The sequence below is a fragment of the Malaclemys terrapin genome, chromosome 21, assembly GCF_027887155.1.
Source record: "Malaclemys terrapin pileata isolate rMalTer1 chromosome 21, rMalTer1.hap1, whole genome shotgun sequence".
Taxonomy (NCBI): Eukaryota; Metazoa; Chordata; order Testudines; family Emydidae; genus Malaclemys; species Malaclemys terrapin.
Window position 1 is genome coordinate 20,585,316 of NC_071525.1, and position 18,043 is coordinate 20,603,358.

Genomic DNA, 18,043 nt, shown 5'->3' on the forward strand with positions numbered 1-18,043 from the left:
GGATGCAATACAATTCTCCGCCTCACAGACACGGGTGCATGTAATTCAACTTCCTGTGCACAGACACTGGTGCAGGCAATGCAATCCCCCTCCCCTCCCCCTGCACAGACACCAGTGCATGGACTGCAGAGAAACACCCACGCAGACAGGCGCATGCAATGCAGTTCCCCTATCACCACGGACAGACATCCACACATGCAGTGCTGCTCCACCCTCCCCTGCGCCACAGAAATGGTTCATGGACTACAACTCCGTTCCTCAGTCTATGGCATGTAACCTGCCTGCACAGGTAGCAGTGACCTTGTATGCAGCACCATGTCCATCCGCTTGTTCACACACTGCAACCCCCTCTAGACAGAAACACTGAGGCGTGGAATGCAACCCCTGCAACATATCCCCTGCCCGGGCCCGGTGCTTGGAATGCAACTGCCCCCACCAGTGTATATACATGCAACACAACTTTGATCACCGGTACCTGTAATGCAAGTCTCCTACACACAGACACCAGAGCACAAAATGCAACTCCACGTATGCAGAGAAACCAGCGCATGGAATACAACTCCCTCCGGCCCCAGTACAATGAAACTCCCCATCCACACACAGAGAAACTGTTATATATCCTATGCGCGCGCGCACACACACACACACACACACACACTGAATGCAATGCAAACCCCAGCAGTGCATGCAAAGCCGCCCCCTCACAGGGACACTGGTGCACGCACTGCAGCCCCACACAGCGCAGGAAATGGAATCCACCCACAGTGCATGCGAGGCGATGCTCCATACCAGGGGTGGGCAGCCTGAGGCATTTTGCTGGCGTTGATGGCAGGTTGCCCACCACCGCCCCATACACACACAGAGATACCAAGGAACGTGAGGCCACTCTCCACGCCGAGTGATGGCAATTCCACCGCCATGGGGCATGGCTGGTTGCCCGGCAACTCACTTCCCCATGTGCGCAATGCAGCTTACTCCCCTCACACCCTGCCTCCACACACACGCCCATGCCCCCGTTAGTGGAAGCCATGCAATGCACATTCTGCCCCCGGGGGGGGCTGCCACAGGGGTCTGTGCTGGCCCTTTAAGAACCTGTCCCTTCTTCTCTCTTATCAGCCCAGGTGGGGGAGGGGGAGTTGTCATTGGGGCTAGTGCATTCCAAGGGGAGGGGTCCCATGCCCCACCCCAAGTAGGGTTGCCAACTTTCCAATGCCACAAAACCAAAGACCCTTGCTCCACCCATGCCCCGCCCCTTCTTTTAGGCCCCACCCCTACCCCGCCCCTTCTCTGAGGCCCTGGCCCCACTCACTCCAGCCCCCCCTCCCTTCATCGCTTGCTCTCCCCCACCCTCACTCACTTTCACTGGGCGGGCAGGGGCTGGGGTGTGGGAGGGGCTGAGGGCTCTGACTGGGGATGTGGGCTCTGGGGTGGGGCCATAAGTGAGAGGTTCAGGGTGTGGGAGTGGGCTCCAGACTGGAGGGTGGGCAAGGGGGACTCAGGGCTTGGGCAGGAGGATGGGGTGCGGGAAGGGGTGAGGGAGTTAGTGTGCAGGAGGGGGTCCCGACCTGGGGCAGGGAATTCGGGGTGCAAGTGGGGGTGTGGGTTCCAGACAGGCGGCACTTACCTCAGGCAGTTCCCGGTCAGCGGCGCAGCCGGGCTAAGCCAGGCTCCCTGCCTGCCCCGGCTCCACACTGCTCCCAGAAGCGGCCGCCATGTCCGGCTCCTAGACGCAGGGGCGGCCAGGTGGCTCTGCGTGGTGTGTGCTGCCCGTGCCCGCAGGCGCCACCACCACAGCTCCCATTGGCCGCGGTTCCCAGGCAATGGGATTGCAGAGCTGGCGCTGGGGGCAGAGGCAGCACACAGGGCTTCCCTGACCACCCCTGCGCCATGACATGCTGCCCACTTCTGGGAGCCGCCACTGTCCCTTTTCAACCAGGCACCTGGGAACCCTAACCCCAACCTCTCTGGGTTCCCTTTGCCCTCCTCAACTGTATCCCTGCTCCCGCCTCCCGTCTCCTGACCCTCCACTTCCTCCAGCCCCCTCAGCCACCTTCCATCACTGCCCCAGACCTCTCCTCTCTCTGCAGACCAAGGAGACCCAGTGCTGCAAGCTTCCCCACAGCAGTGCCCCCAGCCACGGACCCTGGCACAGTGAATTTCCCTGCAGCAGTGCCCCAGCTGGGGACCCTAATGCTGCGCGCTTCCCCCCAACAGTGCCCCAGGTAGTGACCAAGTTTCTGCTTATGTGAGCTTGGCTGTAAGTGTATGAGTGTGTATGTGCAAATGTACAAGAGGATGCCTGTGTGCATGTCTGCTTGTTCAAATGAGTGTGTGAACGAATGACTGTGCCTGATTGTGTCAGTGAGTGTGCAACATGACCACACGTGGCACCGGCTTCTGTGAGCAAGTGTGCAAGAGGACACTGGTGCATGCCCCTGCTGGTGCAAGAGGGCACCGGTGCACGCGTGTGCAAGAGCATGCCGGTGCACATCCAGGTGCCAGGCAAGCCTTGTGCCCATGCGAGCCCCTGCAGGCATGTGCCTCTCCCCTGTGCGTGAGAAGGCTGGTGCGAGCCCGTGCGAGCACTCTGCCTTGCCCACAGCCTGGCAGCCAGGGCAGGGCAGGGCCGGGCCGGGGCTCTGCCAGCTGGCTGCCGGCCAGGGCTGGGGACGGGCCCAGATTTCGCAGCCGCTGTTTTTAGCCCCTGCTAATTCAGCGGCAGGAACAAACTTTTCCTTTTGCCTCCCGTGCTATTTCTGCTGCCGGCGCCCACCCTGCAGCCCCAGACGCAGCCTCCCCACCGCCCGCGCCCCCCACAGCCTCCCCACCGCCTGCGCCCCCCACCCTGCAGCCCCAGACGCAGCCCCCCCACCGCCCGCGCCCCCCACAGCCTCCCCACCGCCTGCGCCCCCCACCCTGCAGCCCCAGACGCAGCCCCCCCACCGCCTGCGCCCCCCACCCTGCAACCCCAGACGCATCCTCCCCACCGCCTGCGCCCCCCACAGCCTCCCCACCGCCTGCGCCCCCCAACCTGCAGCCCCAGACGCAGCCCCCCCACCGCCCATGCCCCCCACCCTGCAGCCCCAGACGCATCCTCCCCACCGCCTGCGCCCCCCACAGCCTCCCCACCGCCTGCGCCCCCCAACCTGCAGCCCCAGACGCAGCCCCCCCACCGCCTGCGCCCCCCACCCTGCAGCCCCAGACGCAGCCCCCCCACCGCCCGCGCCCCCCACCCTGCAGCCCCAGACGCAGCCTCCCCACCGCCTGCGCTCTCCACCCTGCAGCCCCCCCACCGCCTGCGCCCCCCACCCTGCAGCCCCAGACGCAGCCCCGCACCGCCCGCGCCCCCCACCCTGCAGCCCCAGACGCATCCTCCCCACCGCCTGCGCCCCCCACAGCCTCCCCACCGTCTGCGCCCCCCACCCTGCAGCCCCAGACGCAGCCCCCCCACCGCCTGCGCCCCCCACAGCCTCCCCACCGTCTGCGCCCCCCACCCTGCAGCCCCAGACGCAGCCTCCCCACCGCCTGCGCCCCCCACCCTGCAGCCCCAGACGCAGCCTCCCCACCGCCCGCGCCCCCCACCCTGCAGCCCCCCCACCGCCTGCGCCCCCCACCCTGCAGCCCCAGACGCAGCCCCCCCACCGCCTGCGCCCCCCACCCTGCAACCCCAGACGCATCCTCCCCACCGCCTGCGCCCCCCACAGCCTCCCCACCGCCTGCGTCCCCCACCCTGCAGCCCCAGATGCAGCCCCCCCACCGCCCGCGCCCCCCACCCTGCAGCCCCAGACGCAGCCTCCCCACCGCCCGCGCTCTCCACCCTGCAGCCCCAGACGCATCCTCCCCACCGCCCGCGCCCCCCACCCTGCAGCCCCAGACGCAGCCCCCCCACCGCCCGCGCCCCCCACCCTGCAGCCCCCCCACCGCCTGCGCCCCCCACCCTGCAGCCCCAGACGCAGCCCCCCCACCGCCCATGCCCCCCACCCTGCAGCCCCAGACGCAGCCCCCCCACCGCCCGCGCCCCCCACCCTGCAGCCCCAGACGCAGCCTCCCCACCGCCCGCGCTCTCCACCCTGCAGCCCCCCCACCGCCTGCGCCCCCCACCCTGCAGCCCCAGACGCAGCCTCCCCACCGCCCGCGCCCCCCACCCTGCAGCCCCAGACGCAGCCTCCCCACCGCCCGCGCTCTCCACCCTGCAGCCCCCCCACCGCCCGCGCCCCCCACCCTGCAGCCCCAGACGCAGCCTCCCCACCGCCCGCGCTCTCCACCCTGCAGCCTCCCCACCGCCTGCGCCCCCCACCCTGCAGCCCCAGACGCAGCCTCCCCACCGCCCGCGCCCCCCACCCTGCAGCCCCAGACGCAGCCTCCCCACCGCCCGCGTCCCCCACCCTGCAGCCCCAGACGCAGCCTCCCCACCGCCCGCGCTCTCCACCCTGCAGCCCCCCCACCGCCTGCGCCCCCCACCCTGCAGCCCCAGACGCAACCTCCCCACCGCCCGCGCTCTCCACCCTGCAGCCCCCCCACCGCCTGCGCCCCCCACCCTGCAGCCCCAGACGTAGCCTCCCCACCGCCCGCGCCCCCCACCCTGCAGCCCCAGACGCAGCCTCCCCACCGCCCGCGCCCCCCACCCTGCAGCCCCCCCACCGCCTGCGCCCCCCACCCTGCAGCCCCAGATGCAGCCTCCCCACCGCCCGCGCCCCCCACCCTGCAGCCCCAGACGCAGCCTCCCCACCGCCCGCGCCCCCCACCCTGCAGCCCCAGACGCAGCCTCCCCACCGCCTGTGCCCCCCACCCTGCAGCGCCAGACGCAGCCTCCCCATTGCCTGTGCCCCCCACCCTGCCCCACCCTCCCCCTTCCCACACTGTCCTTCCCTCCTTCCTAGGAACCCCCACCCTGGAGCGAAACACCCCCCACACCCTGCCCCGCCCTCCCCCTTCCCACACTGTCCTTCCCTCCTTCCTAGGAACCCCCACCCCGGAGTGAAACACCCCCCCCAACACTGCACTCGCCCAGGCGCTGCTCCTCCCCGGGGGGTGGGGGGCATCGGAAAGCAATAACCCCCCCCCACCACCGCCTTCTCACGCCTGCCACATCCATCCTCTTCCTCGCTCGCCTGCTCTGTAAGGGACCTGGAGCTTTTCCTACTATTGGGTATTTGGTGGCATTGAGAGCCAGGACTCCTGGGTTCTCTCCCCGGCTCTGGGGAGTGAGTAGGGGCTGGGGGCTGTGGGGGACGGGGGCTGGGAGCCAGGACTCCTGGGTTCTCTCCCCGGCTCTGGGGAGTGAGTGGGAGCTGTGGGGGACAGGGTCTGGGAGCTAGGACTCCTGGGTTCTCTCTCCGGCTCTGGGAAGGGAGTTGGAGCTGTGGGGGACGGGGGCTGGGAGCCAGGACTCCTGGGTTCTCTCCCCGGCTCTGGGGAGTGAGTGGGGGCTGTGGGGGATGGGAGCCAGGGCTCCTGGGTTCTCTCCCCGGCTCTGGGAAGGGAGTTGGGGCTGTGGGGGACGGGGGCTGGGAGCCAGGACTCCTGGGTTCTCTCCCCGGCTCTGGGGAGTGAGTGGGGGCTGTGGGGGATGGGGGCTGGGAGCCAGGGCTCCTGGGTTCTCTCCCTGGCTCTGGGGAGTGAGTGGGGGCTGTGGGGGTCGGGGTCTGGGAGCCAGGACTCCTGGGTTCTCTCCCCGGCTCTGGGGAGTGAGTGGGGGCTGGGGACTGTGGGGGACAGGGTCTGGGAGCCAGGACTCCTGGGTTCTCTCCCCGGCTCTGGGGAGGGAGTGGGGGCTGGGGGCTGGGGGGGACGGGTTCTGGGAGTCAGGACTCCTGGGTTCTCTCCCCAGCTCTGGGGAGGGAGTGGGGGCTGGGGGCTAGGGACTGTATGGGAGGGGGGCTGGGAGCCAGGACTCCTGGGTTTTTTTATACTAACTCAGGGCCTGAGATACGGCAAGTCCTTTTGCCGTCCCATGTCTCGGTTCCCCACCTAGAAAATGGGGACCAGACACTGACTTTCCTTGGGCTGCGAAATGCCCCAGACCACCGGAGGGGGAGGGGATGCAATAATTAGCAGTGATGACTCTTATTAAATCACATGTCGTCTAATCTTAGAATGAAAAAGGGACCCAGCTCCACGAGCTTCCCCTCAGCAGTGCCCAGCCGGGGACCCAGCGCTGCAAGCTTCCCTGGGGCAGTGCCCAGCCGGGGACCCAGCGCTGCGAGCTTCCCCTCAGCAGTGCCCAGCCAGGGACCCAGCGCTGCGAGTTTCCCTGGGGCAGTTCCCAGCCAGGGACCCAGCGCCGTGAGCTTTCCTGGGACAGTGCCCAGTCGGGGACCCGGTGCTGTGAGCTTCCCTGGGGCAGTGCCCAGCCGGGGACCTGGCACCGTGAGTTTCCACCTGGTAGCGCCCAGCCGGGGGCCCGGCGCCGTGAGCTTCCCCTCAGCAGTGCCCTGACAAGCTCCATTCCTTCCAGTGCAGTTGGGGGGGGGGGCTGTGTTTGCTAGTTCCTGGGCTCTGGTTTGCCAATTTGCTCCCCAAGCAGGTGGAGGGTGGCTGGGGGGGGGGGGGTTCAGGGCACAGGGGGAGGGGCAGGGGCACTGTGCCTAATGCATCCGCCCGGCCACAGGCTTCCCAGCCGATAATTATAGCGAGAATAACGCTGCATTATTTATAAGGGAGCTATTTATACCCGGGGCCCAGAACCGGCGGCACCAGCCCCGGCCCACTGCTCCGCGCCCCTCTCCCCCTAGGCACACGGGCAGCTCTGGGTGGAGGCGTCCCCCCAGTAGGGGACGCTTCCCCCACGGCCAGGGTACATAGGGCAACACAGGGGGACCCCAGGGGGCTCCCGGCTACTCCAGCCCTGGGCTCCCCCAGCAGGGGGCGCTGTGGGGGGAAGGGGCAGGAGCCCTGGTTCTAGGGGGCTGGGTGGCCCAGGGAGGGGAGTTGGGCACCGGAGGAGGAGTCTTCCAGGCAGGTTGCCCTGGGTCTCCGGTGCATTGTAACCCACCCCCCACTTCTGTCCCCCAGCGCCCCCCCAACCTGCGGCATGTACTGCCAGTGCCCCTCCCTGGAGCACAGATGGGATGGATCCACCTGGAGAGGGCAAGGTAAGGAGGGGGATTGGGGTACTCCCAAGTGTGCAAAGGAGGGGGCACACCCAGGCCATCATGCCCCATTGCACACACAGATTCCATGGCGGGCCCCACACCCTCTCTCCCTTTGCACACCCACTCACCCCTCCTCCTCCTCTCTCATGCACACTTGTCATCCTTTGCATGCCCACTCACATGGCCTCTTGCATACACACGCACCCCCTTTGCACACACACCTGCCCCCTTTGCATGCCCATGGATTCTCCCTCAGATGCACACTCATCCCCTCTGCACAGCCACTCACACGCCCCCTTGCACACACGTGAATCCCCTTTGGATACATACTCACTCCCTTGCACACTCACTCACACAGACCCCCTTCTCTCACACACCTGCTCACACCCCCTCGCACGCTCCTCTCTAGCTCACACGCGCGTGTAGAAATTCCCCACGGCAGCTGCCTCAGGCCTTCGTAACAACCCAATTAATAGTGATCGTGTCGCTGTTTCAGAGCAGGTGTCCTCCCCAATTCCCCCACACTGAGCACCTGATTTAGGAACCAGAATCTCCCCCCAAGTCATTTGCGCCGTACTGGGGGGGGGGGGGGGGGGAGGGATGAGATCCCCTGGCTTCTGACCCCCGGCTGCGGGGTCGCTGCCCCCCCCCCCCCCGTGCGAGTGGGGAAGGTTTCCTGCTCTCTGAGCGGCGCGTGGTTGCATCAGACACACACACGTGCACACACCAAACAAAAGCCACTTGTGTCTAAATGAGGCAATCGAAAACAAACACCTTTATAATTACCCCCCCGGGCCCCACATGTGCCAGAGCCGGGGGAGGGGCCCGGGGAGACCCACACAAGCACACGGACACACAACACAGACACACACACACAGACGGACACAGGGAAACACGACACAGACACAAACACACACAAGGACAGACACATGGACACGTGACACACACACACGGATGGACACATGGATGGACGAACGTCATAAACCCACATGTGGATGGACACAGGGACGCACACATGGACACATGACAGACACGGACGGACACATGGACACACAATACACACATGGACACATTGACACACACGGACAGACACGGACACACACACATGGACACGGACGGACATGGGAAAACACATATGGACAGGTCAAAGGTTCTGGGTCCTGGCTCGGCGCAGGGGCTGCACTTGCTGACTTCTTGAGGTCACTTCCAGCCTGACTTTTCCATGATTGTGTGACACACGGACACGCACACACATGAACATGGACACACAACACAAGGACACACCCACATGCAGCCAAATGCAGACACACAAATGTTCCCACACAGCCAGGGAGGGGCTCCCACAACAGCGACACGCGCTCGCTCGTACCCCCCACACCCAGACCCACCATCAGGCACCGAACCCCCTCTGCCCCTCAGCAAGGGCTGGGTCACGTCGCAGAGATGCCCCAGGCTCGCACCCCCCTCCCCTCTCTGCACACTCACGCCCTTTACCTGCAGCCACATACGCTCCACACCCCCTGCACACGCCCCACACCCTCAAACACACCTTGCATGCCCCGCACCCCCAAATGCACCTTGCACACCCTGCACACTCAAACACACCTTGCACGCCCTGCACACTCAACACTGCACACACCCCTACCTCTACGCACCCCACCCCCACTTTGCACACACGCTCCCAGACACCTGCAGGCAGGTGAACCCTTCACACGCACACAGCCCGCACTGTGCACACCAGACCCACAGTTTGCACCTCCCTCCTCCCCCACAGGCAGCCCAGCTCCCGCCTCATCGAGTTTGCCAGGTCTCAGCCCTGTTCCCAGCAGGGCACGCGCACTGGCCCCTTTGCAAAGCCCACCCTTGCCCCAAGCCTGGGGGGCCTAGGCGGCCTCATGACAAGGGGAGCCGGGGGAAGTCTCCCTGTCCTGGCTCAGAGGATGACCAGACCCCCCTGACCCCCAGCAATAGATCGACCCACGTATGCCATCTGTCTGGGAATCCCCCGCATGTCCAGACAGAGACACAGCAAACCCCTGCCTCACGTTCCTCTGGCTCCCCCCACCCAAGCTCTGCTGGTGCCCCTCACTCCAGACCCACAGCCCCTGCTAGCCCAGCCCTGGGCTCCCCCCGCCTCCAGCTCTGTCGATATGCCCTAGCTGGGTCCCACTGGCCTAGGTGTGTCCTCTGTCATGTCCCCCATGGCTCCCCCATCCCAGGTAACTCCTCACCTCCCCTTCCCTCCAACCCAGCTCCCACCCTCTTGCTCTGCACTCCAGAGCTCGCCCCCAGCCCAACCTGTGCCCCCCCACACCTTGACCCTGGGCCTGTCAGCCCCCGCACTGCCTTCCCTCCCCTCCCCAGCCCTGTTCCCATCCTCCAGTCCTGTCCTTCCAAACCCAACCATTGTGCTGAGCTCCCCCCAGTCACTTGCTCCTCCCCACCTCAGTCCTGCCTCCCATACTCCTTTCCCATCTGCCCTGCCCCCAGATACCCCCGATTCCCCTCAGACACCCCCTCCCCATCTACCCCCGCTACCCCAATATCCCCATCTATCCCAAATACCCTCCCCATCTACCCCCGCTACCCCCTCCCCATCTACCCCAAATAACGCCACTTCCCCATCTACTCCCAATATCCCCATGTACCCCCCAATATCCCCGCTTTCCCATCTACCCCCAATATCCCCATGTACCCCAAATATCCCCGCTTCCTCATCTACCCCCGCTACCCCCATGTACCCAAAATACCCCTTCCCCATCTACCCCGATATCCCCATCTACCCCCGCTACCCCCTCCCCATCTACCCAAAATACCCCCATGTACCCAAAATACCTCTTCCCCATCTACCCCTGATATCCCCATCTACCCCTGCTACCCCCTCCCCATCTACCCCCAATATCCCCGCTTCCCCATCTACCCCCGCTACCGCCATGTACCCAAAATACCCCTTCCCCATCTACCCCGATATCCCCATCTACCCCAAATACCCTCCCCATCTACCCCCGCTACTCCATCTACCCAAAATACCTCTTCCCCATCTACCCCTGATATCCCCATCTACCCCCAATATCCCCGCTTCCCCATCTACCCCCGCTACCGCCATGTACCCAAAATACCCCTTCCCCATCTACCCCGATATCCCCATCTACCCCTGCTACCCCCTCCCCATCTACCCCCAATATCCCCGCTTCCCCATCTACCCCCGCTACCGCCATGTACCCAAAATATCCTCATATGCGCCCTTCCCATCTCTCCATCTAACACCGAGATACCCCCTCCCCATCTACCCTCATACCCCCATCGGCCCCCATTCCTGCCCCACTCCCTGCGCGGCCCTTTTAAGCCGCCCCTCCCCTCCGGCGTCTGTGGGCGGAGCCGGCCGAGGGGGCGGGCTCAGTGTCCATGGCGACGCGGCGGTGACGTGCTTGCAGGGGGCGTGGGCGTCCCGGCTCCATATGAGGCCGGGAAGGGGCGGAGGGGGGGGAGCCGGGGGGGGAGCGACCGAGACCGACCCGGCGGCGGCTGCAGCGCAGAGCTATGAAGACCCCTGCGGACGCAGGTGGGGACTGCGGGGGGCCTGGGACCACGTGGGGCCTGGGAAGTTGGGGGGCGCCCCAGGGTTTGGGGTTCCCCGGGGTTTTGGGGGGCCGGGGTTCCCGCTGGGGGGGCTGGAGGAATTTGGAGGTGGGGTGTCCCCCTCAAGATTTCGGGGGGCTGGGAGCAGGGCTTGGAGGGGGTACCCTGGGCGCGTGGTGTGGGGGCACCTGGGGGGCAGGGAGAGGAGGAAGTGGAGGGCTGGGAGCAGTAGGGGAGGAAGATGGGGGTGGGAGAGGCAGAAGTACCGAGGAGGGGGACACAAGCGGCGGCGGTGGGGGGCGGGGAGCTGGGGGACTGAGGGAGGGCGGGCGGGGGGGCGCTAGCAGGACTCGCTCTTGGCGCTTGTGATGGAGGCGGCTGGAGCCGGGGGGGGTTTGAAAAGTTCGGGGGTCCTGCCCTGGGGGTGCTCCTCCCCCTCCCCACGGCTTGTGGGGGGCCCGGGGCAGGCGGCGGTGGAGTTTGGCGCAGCGGGACCTGTTGCATTTCCCGGCCCCAGCTGTTGCCGGGGCCGCGGCGTGGGGGGCCCCGCGCGTGGGGGGAGGGGAGCTTGGGGGGCTCCGGGGTGACTCCGCCTCTCGGCTTGTGGGGGAGGGTGGATTGGGGGGGCATGGGGGGAGGGGGGCGTTATTTTGCCGGGGGGCTGCACCCCCGGATATCCCCCGGACTTGCAACACCCCCTCCCCCCGCTGTCGGTCCATGGGGAGGGGGGGTCTCTGTCCCTGCCCCCCGCCCCCGGGGTCCCGGGCAAAGAAAAGTTGCAAAGTTCCGAACTGGAAACTCAACGTTCGAAAAGGAACTTTTTGTTTCCGACAAACAACGCGGCGTTAAGGTGGCGCCGGGCGGGACGGGGGGAATCTCTGCCCCCCCCCAACCTTTAATGTTTGTGTTGGGGGGGGCGCGGCGGGGGTGTATGTTCCATCCAGGAAGACCAAGCCGGTTGGAATTCTCTCTCCCTCCCCCCCACCCCACGTTTTTTAATCTTTAAAAGGACGATACCATCTTAAACCCAGCGCCAATCTTGTCTTCCTTGGAGGGTTTTTTTTTTGGGGGGGGGTAATCGGCAGGCTTACCCCCCAGCACACCGAAAAGGGGGGGTGTCGTAGCTATCGCTGACCTAGATCCCCTCCCCAACCACAAACAGGCTTATACCACCTTAAATCCAGCGGGGGGGGGGGGTGTAGCCTTTAACTCCGGACTTTACTCGGGGGGGGGGGGGGGGGGGCTCGATTGTGCTATGCCTGATCTGGATTTGTGTGTGTGTGTGGGGGGGGTGAAGTCACTTTACAACCGGCTTTCCGTGGGGCGGGGGATTCACTGTCCACTCTGCGGCTGGACTTTGGCCCGGGGGGGGTGGGGGTGAGGATTGAGCGGCTCCATTGCTTGAAAATGCCCCATCCCCTTGGCTGTGCGGGGTGGGGGGGGGAACTCCCTCTGCAAAGACCTGCCCCCCCTTTCCCCTCCCCCTGGCTGGTTTTGTGCTGGGCTCCCCCTCCCCCCCTGGCGCCACCCACCCCAGCCCCATTGTCTCCAGGAATCTGCGTGTTTTTTTGAAGTGCTTCTCGCTTCTGTTCAAACTTGTCTCCCCCCCCCCCCCGCCCCATAAGTGAGGTGGCGGCGGCGGCAGAACTTTTTCCTGTCTTCGACTCTGGGAAAGTTCCGGACAGACAGACCGAGCCCCCCCCCCCCCCCCCCAATCAGAGCCCTCGGATTTGCCCCCACACACACACTACCCCGGTCTCTGCTGGCCGACCCCCCCCTTTTGTACTGACCCTCCAATTCGAGCCCCCCCAGTTTTGAAGGCTCTCTGAGGGGGGGCGCTCAGCGCGTGGACACCCTGCTGTGATGTGCCCCCCCCCGCATCCCCCCAGCCGGAGGCTGCGGCTCGAGGCTGCTGGAATGGGAGTGATGTAATATTCGGGGGGTGGGGGGCTGGAATTCGATCCCGGCTCTGGTAGCTGCTGGCTCCAGGGATTAGTCACAGAGGTGGTGCGGTTTGGGGGGGGGCGCTTAAAGAGACAGTGACGCCATCCCCCCACAAACTTGGGGCCCCCAACTCCAGATCCCACCCACTCCCGCTAGCCAGAACCTCAGTGGTGCTCCCCCAGGTCCAGGAGGGGGGGCGTGGGGGTGCTGCCCCCCCCCGCACACCCTGAGGTGGGGAAAGAGGCGAATGGTGTCTCTCCCCCGCCCCCTCCCCGAGCCGGGCTGCGCCCCAGACGTGCCCGCACTTAGGGAGCAGTGGAAAATGTGTGTGTGTGTGGGGGGGGGGGCTTGGCTGGGAGCTGAGACTTGGAGGACGGGCAGGGAACAGTCTGTGCATTGTGTGTGGGCAGGGGCCGGCCCGGGTGCGGGGGGAAGTGGCCTAGGCTGCTTCTGGGCTGAACCCCGGCAAATTCCAGCCCCCCAACTCTCTGGAATTGTCCCAGATCCAACATCTCCCCCCTCCCCCCCCAGCTCAGCTGAGCGGATGTTATGGGGCAGCTGGGTTACATAACGGATGGGGGGGGACCCTGCTTCCAGGAGTTTGCAGCTGGCAAGGCCTGGGGGGCGGGGTGGCAGTGCCCCCCCTTCCCGGCGTCTGGCCTTCCCACCCATTGGCACCAGGCTGCCGGCGGCTCGTGCCAGACCCGGGGGCTGCGCCTGCCAGCAGACGGTGGTTTTGTGCCCCCCCCCTCGCCCCCTTCTCCCTGGCGGAGAGTGGGCGGGGGATGGGGACACTGGCGGGCGGGAGGTGGGCACCACTTAGTCACAGGCTGCTCTGCCTTTGTGGGGGTGGCATAGACCTGACACCCCTGGAGGGCACTGAGCTGGGAACCCCTCAAAGTGTGTTGGGGGGGCAGTGATTGTGGGGGGCTTTGCGGAGTTTGGGAGACAGGCTGGGGGGCTCCATGAGTGTCCTGGGTGGCTGGGGGGGGGGAATGTTCCAGCTTCTGGCTGGGGGTCTGCTGCCTCAACTCTTTCTTACGGGGGGGGGGGGGGTCTGGCCTGGGGGGCCACCCCCAAGCCTGGATCTAGGAATCACCTCCCCCACACCAGCAGCCATTGGAGTGGGGGTGCCACCATCTGGGGAGGGGGGAACATGCTTCAGTCACCTCCCCTACAGCAATAAAGGGGGGTTATTCACCCCCATAAATATGGGGCTGTGGTTTCTACCCCCTAAAGTCCCAGTGGGTGTAGGGTGGGGGAAGCCAGGGGTGTGGGGGGTGTCCCACCCAGTGCCCCACTCACGTATCCCTGTGTTGGGGCCCCCCCCGAGCTCTTGCACCTGGGGAGGGCTTTGTTGGGGGGGCTGTGGAGGGGGGTCACCCCGCGTGTCTGGCAGCACCAGCCGGGGAACAGTGACCCCATTCACGGGATCTCTGCGGGCGGCTGATGTCAGAGCCCCCCCCTTCCCTGGGCTAATTAGCAAGAACAGGCCCCTGTGTGTAAGTGGGGCTGAGTCAGAGGCTGGGGGGGAGGGGCCGTGGGGGGGAGGGGGAGCTTCCAGCTATCTGGCTGGGGCCAGTGGAGATTTGGGGGTGGGGGGGGTTTCATACCCATGGTCCCTCCTCCTTCCTGCCCGCTTTGCCCACTTGATCCTCCGGACCAGTGACCCCACTTGATCTTTCTGGAGAGAAGGTCTTTTGGGGGGAGGGAGGGATGTCTGGTTCCAGCTGCTCCTTGCCCCAGGTCTGAAGGCATTACTGGCACTAAGACACGGCCCCTCCGAGGTGTGGCAGAGGCTGGTTATACAGGCCCCCCTCGCCTGGCACTGGGATGCAGCCACCTCTGGTGTGGGGGGCTGGTTATACAGGGACCCCCGCCTGGCACTGGGATGCATCCACCTCTGGGTAGGGCGTAGGGGGCTGGTTATACAGGGACCCCAGGCTGGCACTGGGATGCAGCCACCTCTGGGGTAGGGCGTAGGGGGCTGGTTATACAGGGACCCCAGGCTGGCACTGGGATGCAGCCACCTCTGGGGTAGGGCGTAGGGGGCTGGTTATACAGGCCCCCTCACCTGGCACTGGAATGCAGCCACCTCTGGGGTAGGGCATAGGGGGCTGGTTATACAGGGACCCCCGCCTGGCACTGGGATGCAGCCATCTCTGGGGTAGGGCATAGGGGGCTGGTTATACAGGGACCCCCGCCTGACACTGGGATGCAGCCATCTCTGGGGTAGGGCGCAGGGGGCTGGTTATACAAGGACCCCTTGCGCTGTGCTGGGAAGTAAAAGGCAAATGTACGGCTGCATCCCAGGTGGGACTCCAGGGAGGTGGGGGAGGGGAGGTGTCCTGATCACCTGGGTTCCTGGCACGTGGGGGGGGGGAGGGACTGTGGGTGCCAGGAGCCCTCCCCAGCCTGCTCCTTCCCTCGGCCTCCCGGCAGGTTATTTTTAGTGCTTGGCTCCTTGGCGCGCTCTGTTGCCTGTTGCTTGGAGACTGGAAGCTGGAGGGGGTGGGCTGGACGTGTTTGCCGAGGCCCCACGGCACCCAGTGTGTGTTTGGAGGGGCAGGAGACTGGGGGGACCCCCTCAGTGCTTTGGGGTGCAGGGCTGGGTGTTACCCCACATTCTTCCCATTCCTGGCACCTTCCCCCCGGTTTGGATTGGGGTGCCCTGGCCCCCAAGGGTGGGAGCTGCCTCTGTCTCTGAGCTGTGTGTATGGGGGGGGGGGTCTTCTCTGCTCCACCCCTGCCGGGGGGGGGGGGGGGGGCTGGGCTGGAGGGGGGGTGAGATCATCGCCCTAATGGCTCCGTCTGCGGCTCTGCCCTCTCCCCCCCTCGGCGCCCGGCCTCCATTACAGAGGCTCTGAATTATTGATGGGCTGTGAGCGCCTGGGGTTTGGGAAATGGGAAACCGCCCCCCTTCCCCTCGGGGTGGGGGGGCAGCCGGGGCTGGGATGCTGGGCTGGGCCCCTTTACAAGGACACCCTCCCACCACTGGGGGGGGTCAGCTTCCCGCCCCCCAGCTGGGCTGCGTGGGGGGGCCTGGCCCTGACAAGGTCAATGGGGTGGGGGGTGCTGCCTAGCACTGCCCCCGTGTACTGGGGAGCTGGGCAGGCTGAGGGGCTGGGGCTCCCGCTGATGTTTTTGGGGGGCCAGTGGTTTGCGGGAGATGCTGCTGGCTCAGCCAATCAGGGGCTGGCGAGACTGGCAGGGTATGGGGGGGGGTGGCCCACGCATGCTAGGAAATGGCCTATTGTCTGTGCTCCCTGTTACCTGTTTGGGGGGGTGGGGTTCGAGGTGCAGAGACCAGACCCCAGGGTGGGGCCTGAGCCTTATGCTAAACCGTGATCCTGCAGATGCTGCCTCCTGCCAGGGTGTGGGGGGAGGGAGGCCGTGGGGTTGGGGAGGCTCTGGTGGTGTAGGTTGGGGAGGGGATCAGGGGGAGAGGACGGCAGGCCGTGGAAGGAGGGGGATGGACGGGGCAGCTCGTCTGGGAGGTGCTGACCTCAGCTGCTTGCCTGCAGTGCAGACACCACCGACCCCTTCCCAGCGCTGGGGGGTTGGATTCTGCCCCATGTATGAGGCAGCCACAACTGAGTGTGGGCAAGCCCAGGGGGTGCAGGGACCTCTCATGAGCCCTGAAATGCCCGTGGACCCAGCCTGGAAGCAGCTTGGTGGGTCTCCGTTTCCTGTTCCCTCCCGGAGACGCGCCCACCTTGTGCCCACCCTGGCACTTGGCATGGGGGCATTAACCCCTTACACCTTGCTCCCCTCCCAGTGCCAGGAGAGAACCCAGGAGTCCTGGCTCCCAGACCCCCCTCCTCTAACCACCGGACCCCACCCCCCTCCCAGAGCCAGAGAGAACCCAGGAGTCCGGCTCCCAGCCCCCACACCTCTAACCACCAGACCCTGCTCTCATCTCAGAGCTGGGGAGAGAACCCAGGAGTCCTGGCTCCTGTCATTTTGTTTTGAGGGAAGCCAGTTTGGGCATCTCTGGACCGCCATGTAAACCAGACCTTAAAGGGCCGGTGCCCCACCCCGTGCTGGCTAACAACCTGCCCCTTCCCCCACAGGGTTCGCCTTCCCCGACTGGGCCTACAAGCCCGAGTCGAGCCCCGGCTCGCGGCAGATCCAGCTGTGGCACTTCATCCTGGAGCTGCTGCGCAAGGAGGAATACCATGACGTGATTGCTTGGCAGGGCGACTACGGCGAGTTCGTGATCAAGGACCCCGACGAGGTGGCGCGGCTGTGGGGTGTCCGCAAGTGCAAGCCCCAGATGAACTATGACAAGCTGAGCCGGGCCCTGAGGTGAGCGGGGACACCATGGCGGCAGTGGGGAAACTGAGGCAGAGAATGCAAACACCATTTGTCGGTGTCAGATCTGGGGAGAGAACCCAGGAGTCCTGGCTCCCAGGCCCTCCCCCCAGCTCTAACCTGGAATGGGAGTGATGGCTGGGGGAGGGGGATGGGGGGTCCATTGGGGTCCTGATGGTCCCGGCTCTGTCCCCCCCCCCATCCCCCCCTCCCAGGTACTACTACAACAAGCGGATCCTGCACAAAACCAAAGGGAAACGATTCACCTACAAGTTCAACTTCAACAAGCTGGTGCTGGTGAACTACCCCTTCATCGACATGGGCATGGCAGGTGAGGGGCCGTGGCGGGGAAGGGGGGCCCTTCTGGGAAGGATTGGGGGGAGGGCACCACTCGGGGCCTGGGGACTTGGTGGAAAATAAGGGGGGCAGTGGGGGAGGTTGGGGCACGGTGGGGGCACGGTGGGGGGTGCTGTGAGGATGGATGAGGGGGTTGGAGGCAGTTCTGGGGTGGGAGGGGCAAAGGGTGCGTGTGGGGGATGGGGGGGGATTGGTTGAATTGGGGGGGGACTATGGAGGTGCGAAGGGACGGGGCCGGACTGTGGGTGGGATGGGGGCTGGGCAGGTTGTGAGGGGGTGGGGCTGCTGTTGAGATGGTGGCTTGTTGCTGGGGGGCTGGGCAGGATTGGGGTCGGGATGGTGGGTTGGCGCTGGGGGGCCAGGGAGGCGGTGGGGGGCTGGGCAGGCTTGGGGCCGGGGGCAAGGCTGTGGTGCTGGGGATGGTGGGTTGGTGCGGGGGGCCAGGCAGGCGCGGGGGTCCCCCTCACCCCTCTCCTCCCATGGCAGGTGGCCCCGTGCCCCAGAGCGCCCCGCCGGTGCCCTCAGGCGGCTCCCACTTCCGCTTCCCGCCCTCCACGCCGTCGGACGTGCTCTCGCCCGGGGCGGAGGAGCTGCGCTCGCCGGGTGTCTTCTCGGCCGTGGCCCGGCGCCTCGCCCGTGGCTCGGTCAGCGACTGCAGCGACGCCACCTCGGCCACCTCGGAGCTGGAGGAGCCGCTGGGCGAGGAGGGGCGCCGGGGAGGGGGGGCCGGGCGAGGGGGGCGGCTTCCGTGGGCC

At 66.0% G+C, this 18,043-nt stretch overlaps 1 protein-coding gene across 1 annotated transcript in view; it reads left to right on the top strand.

The window, feature by feature from the left end:
* The first annotated feature begins 10,584 nt into the window (after nucleotides 1-10,584).
* Nucleotides 10,585-18,043, top strand: part of ERF (ETS2 repressor factor) — an 8,095-nt gene continuing 636 nt past the window's right edge. The window contains 5 exon segments of the mRNA XM_054011245.1: nucleotides 10,585-10,656; nucleotides 16,691-16,925; nucleotides 17,147-17,262; nucleotides 17,775-18,007; nucleotides 18,009-18,036. Coding sequence (XP_053867220.1) covers nucleotides 10,635-10,656; nucleotides 16,691-16,925; nucleotides 17,147-17,262; nucleotides 17,775-18,007; nucleotides 18,009-18,036 — 634 coding nt within the window. The 5' untranslated portion in view covers nucleotides 10,585-10,634.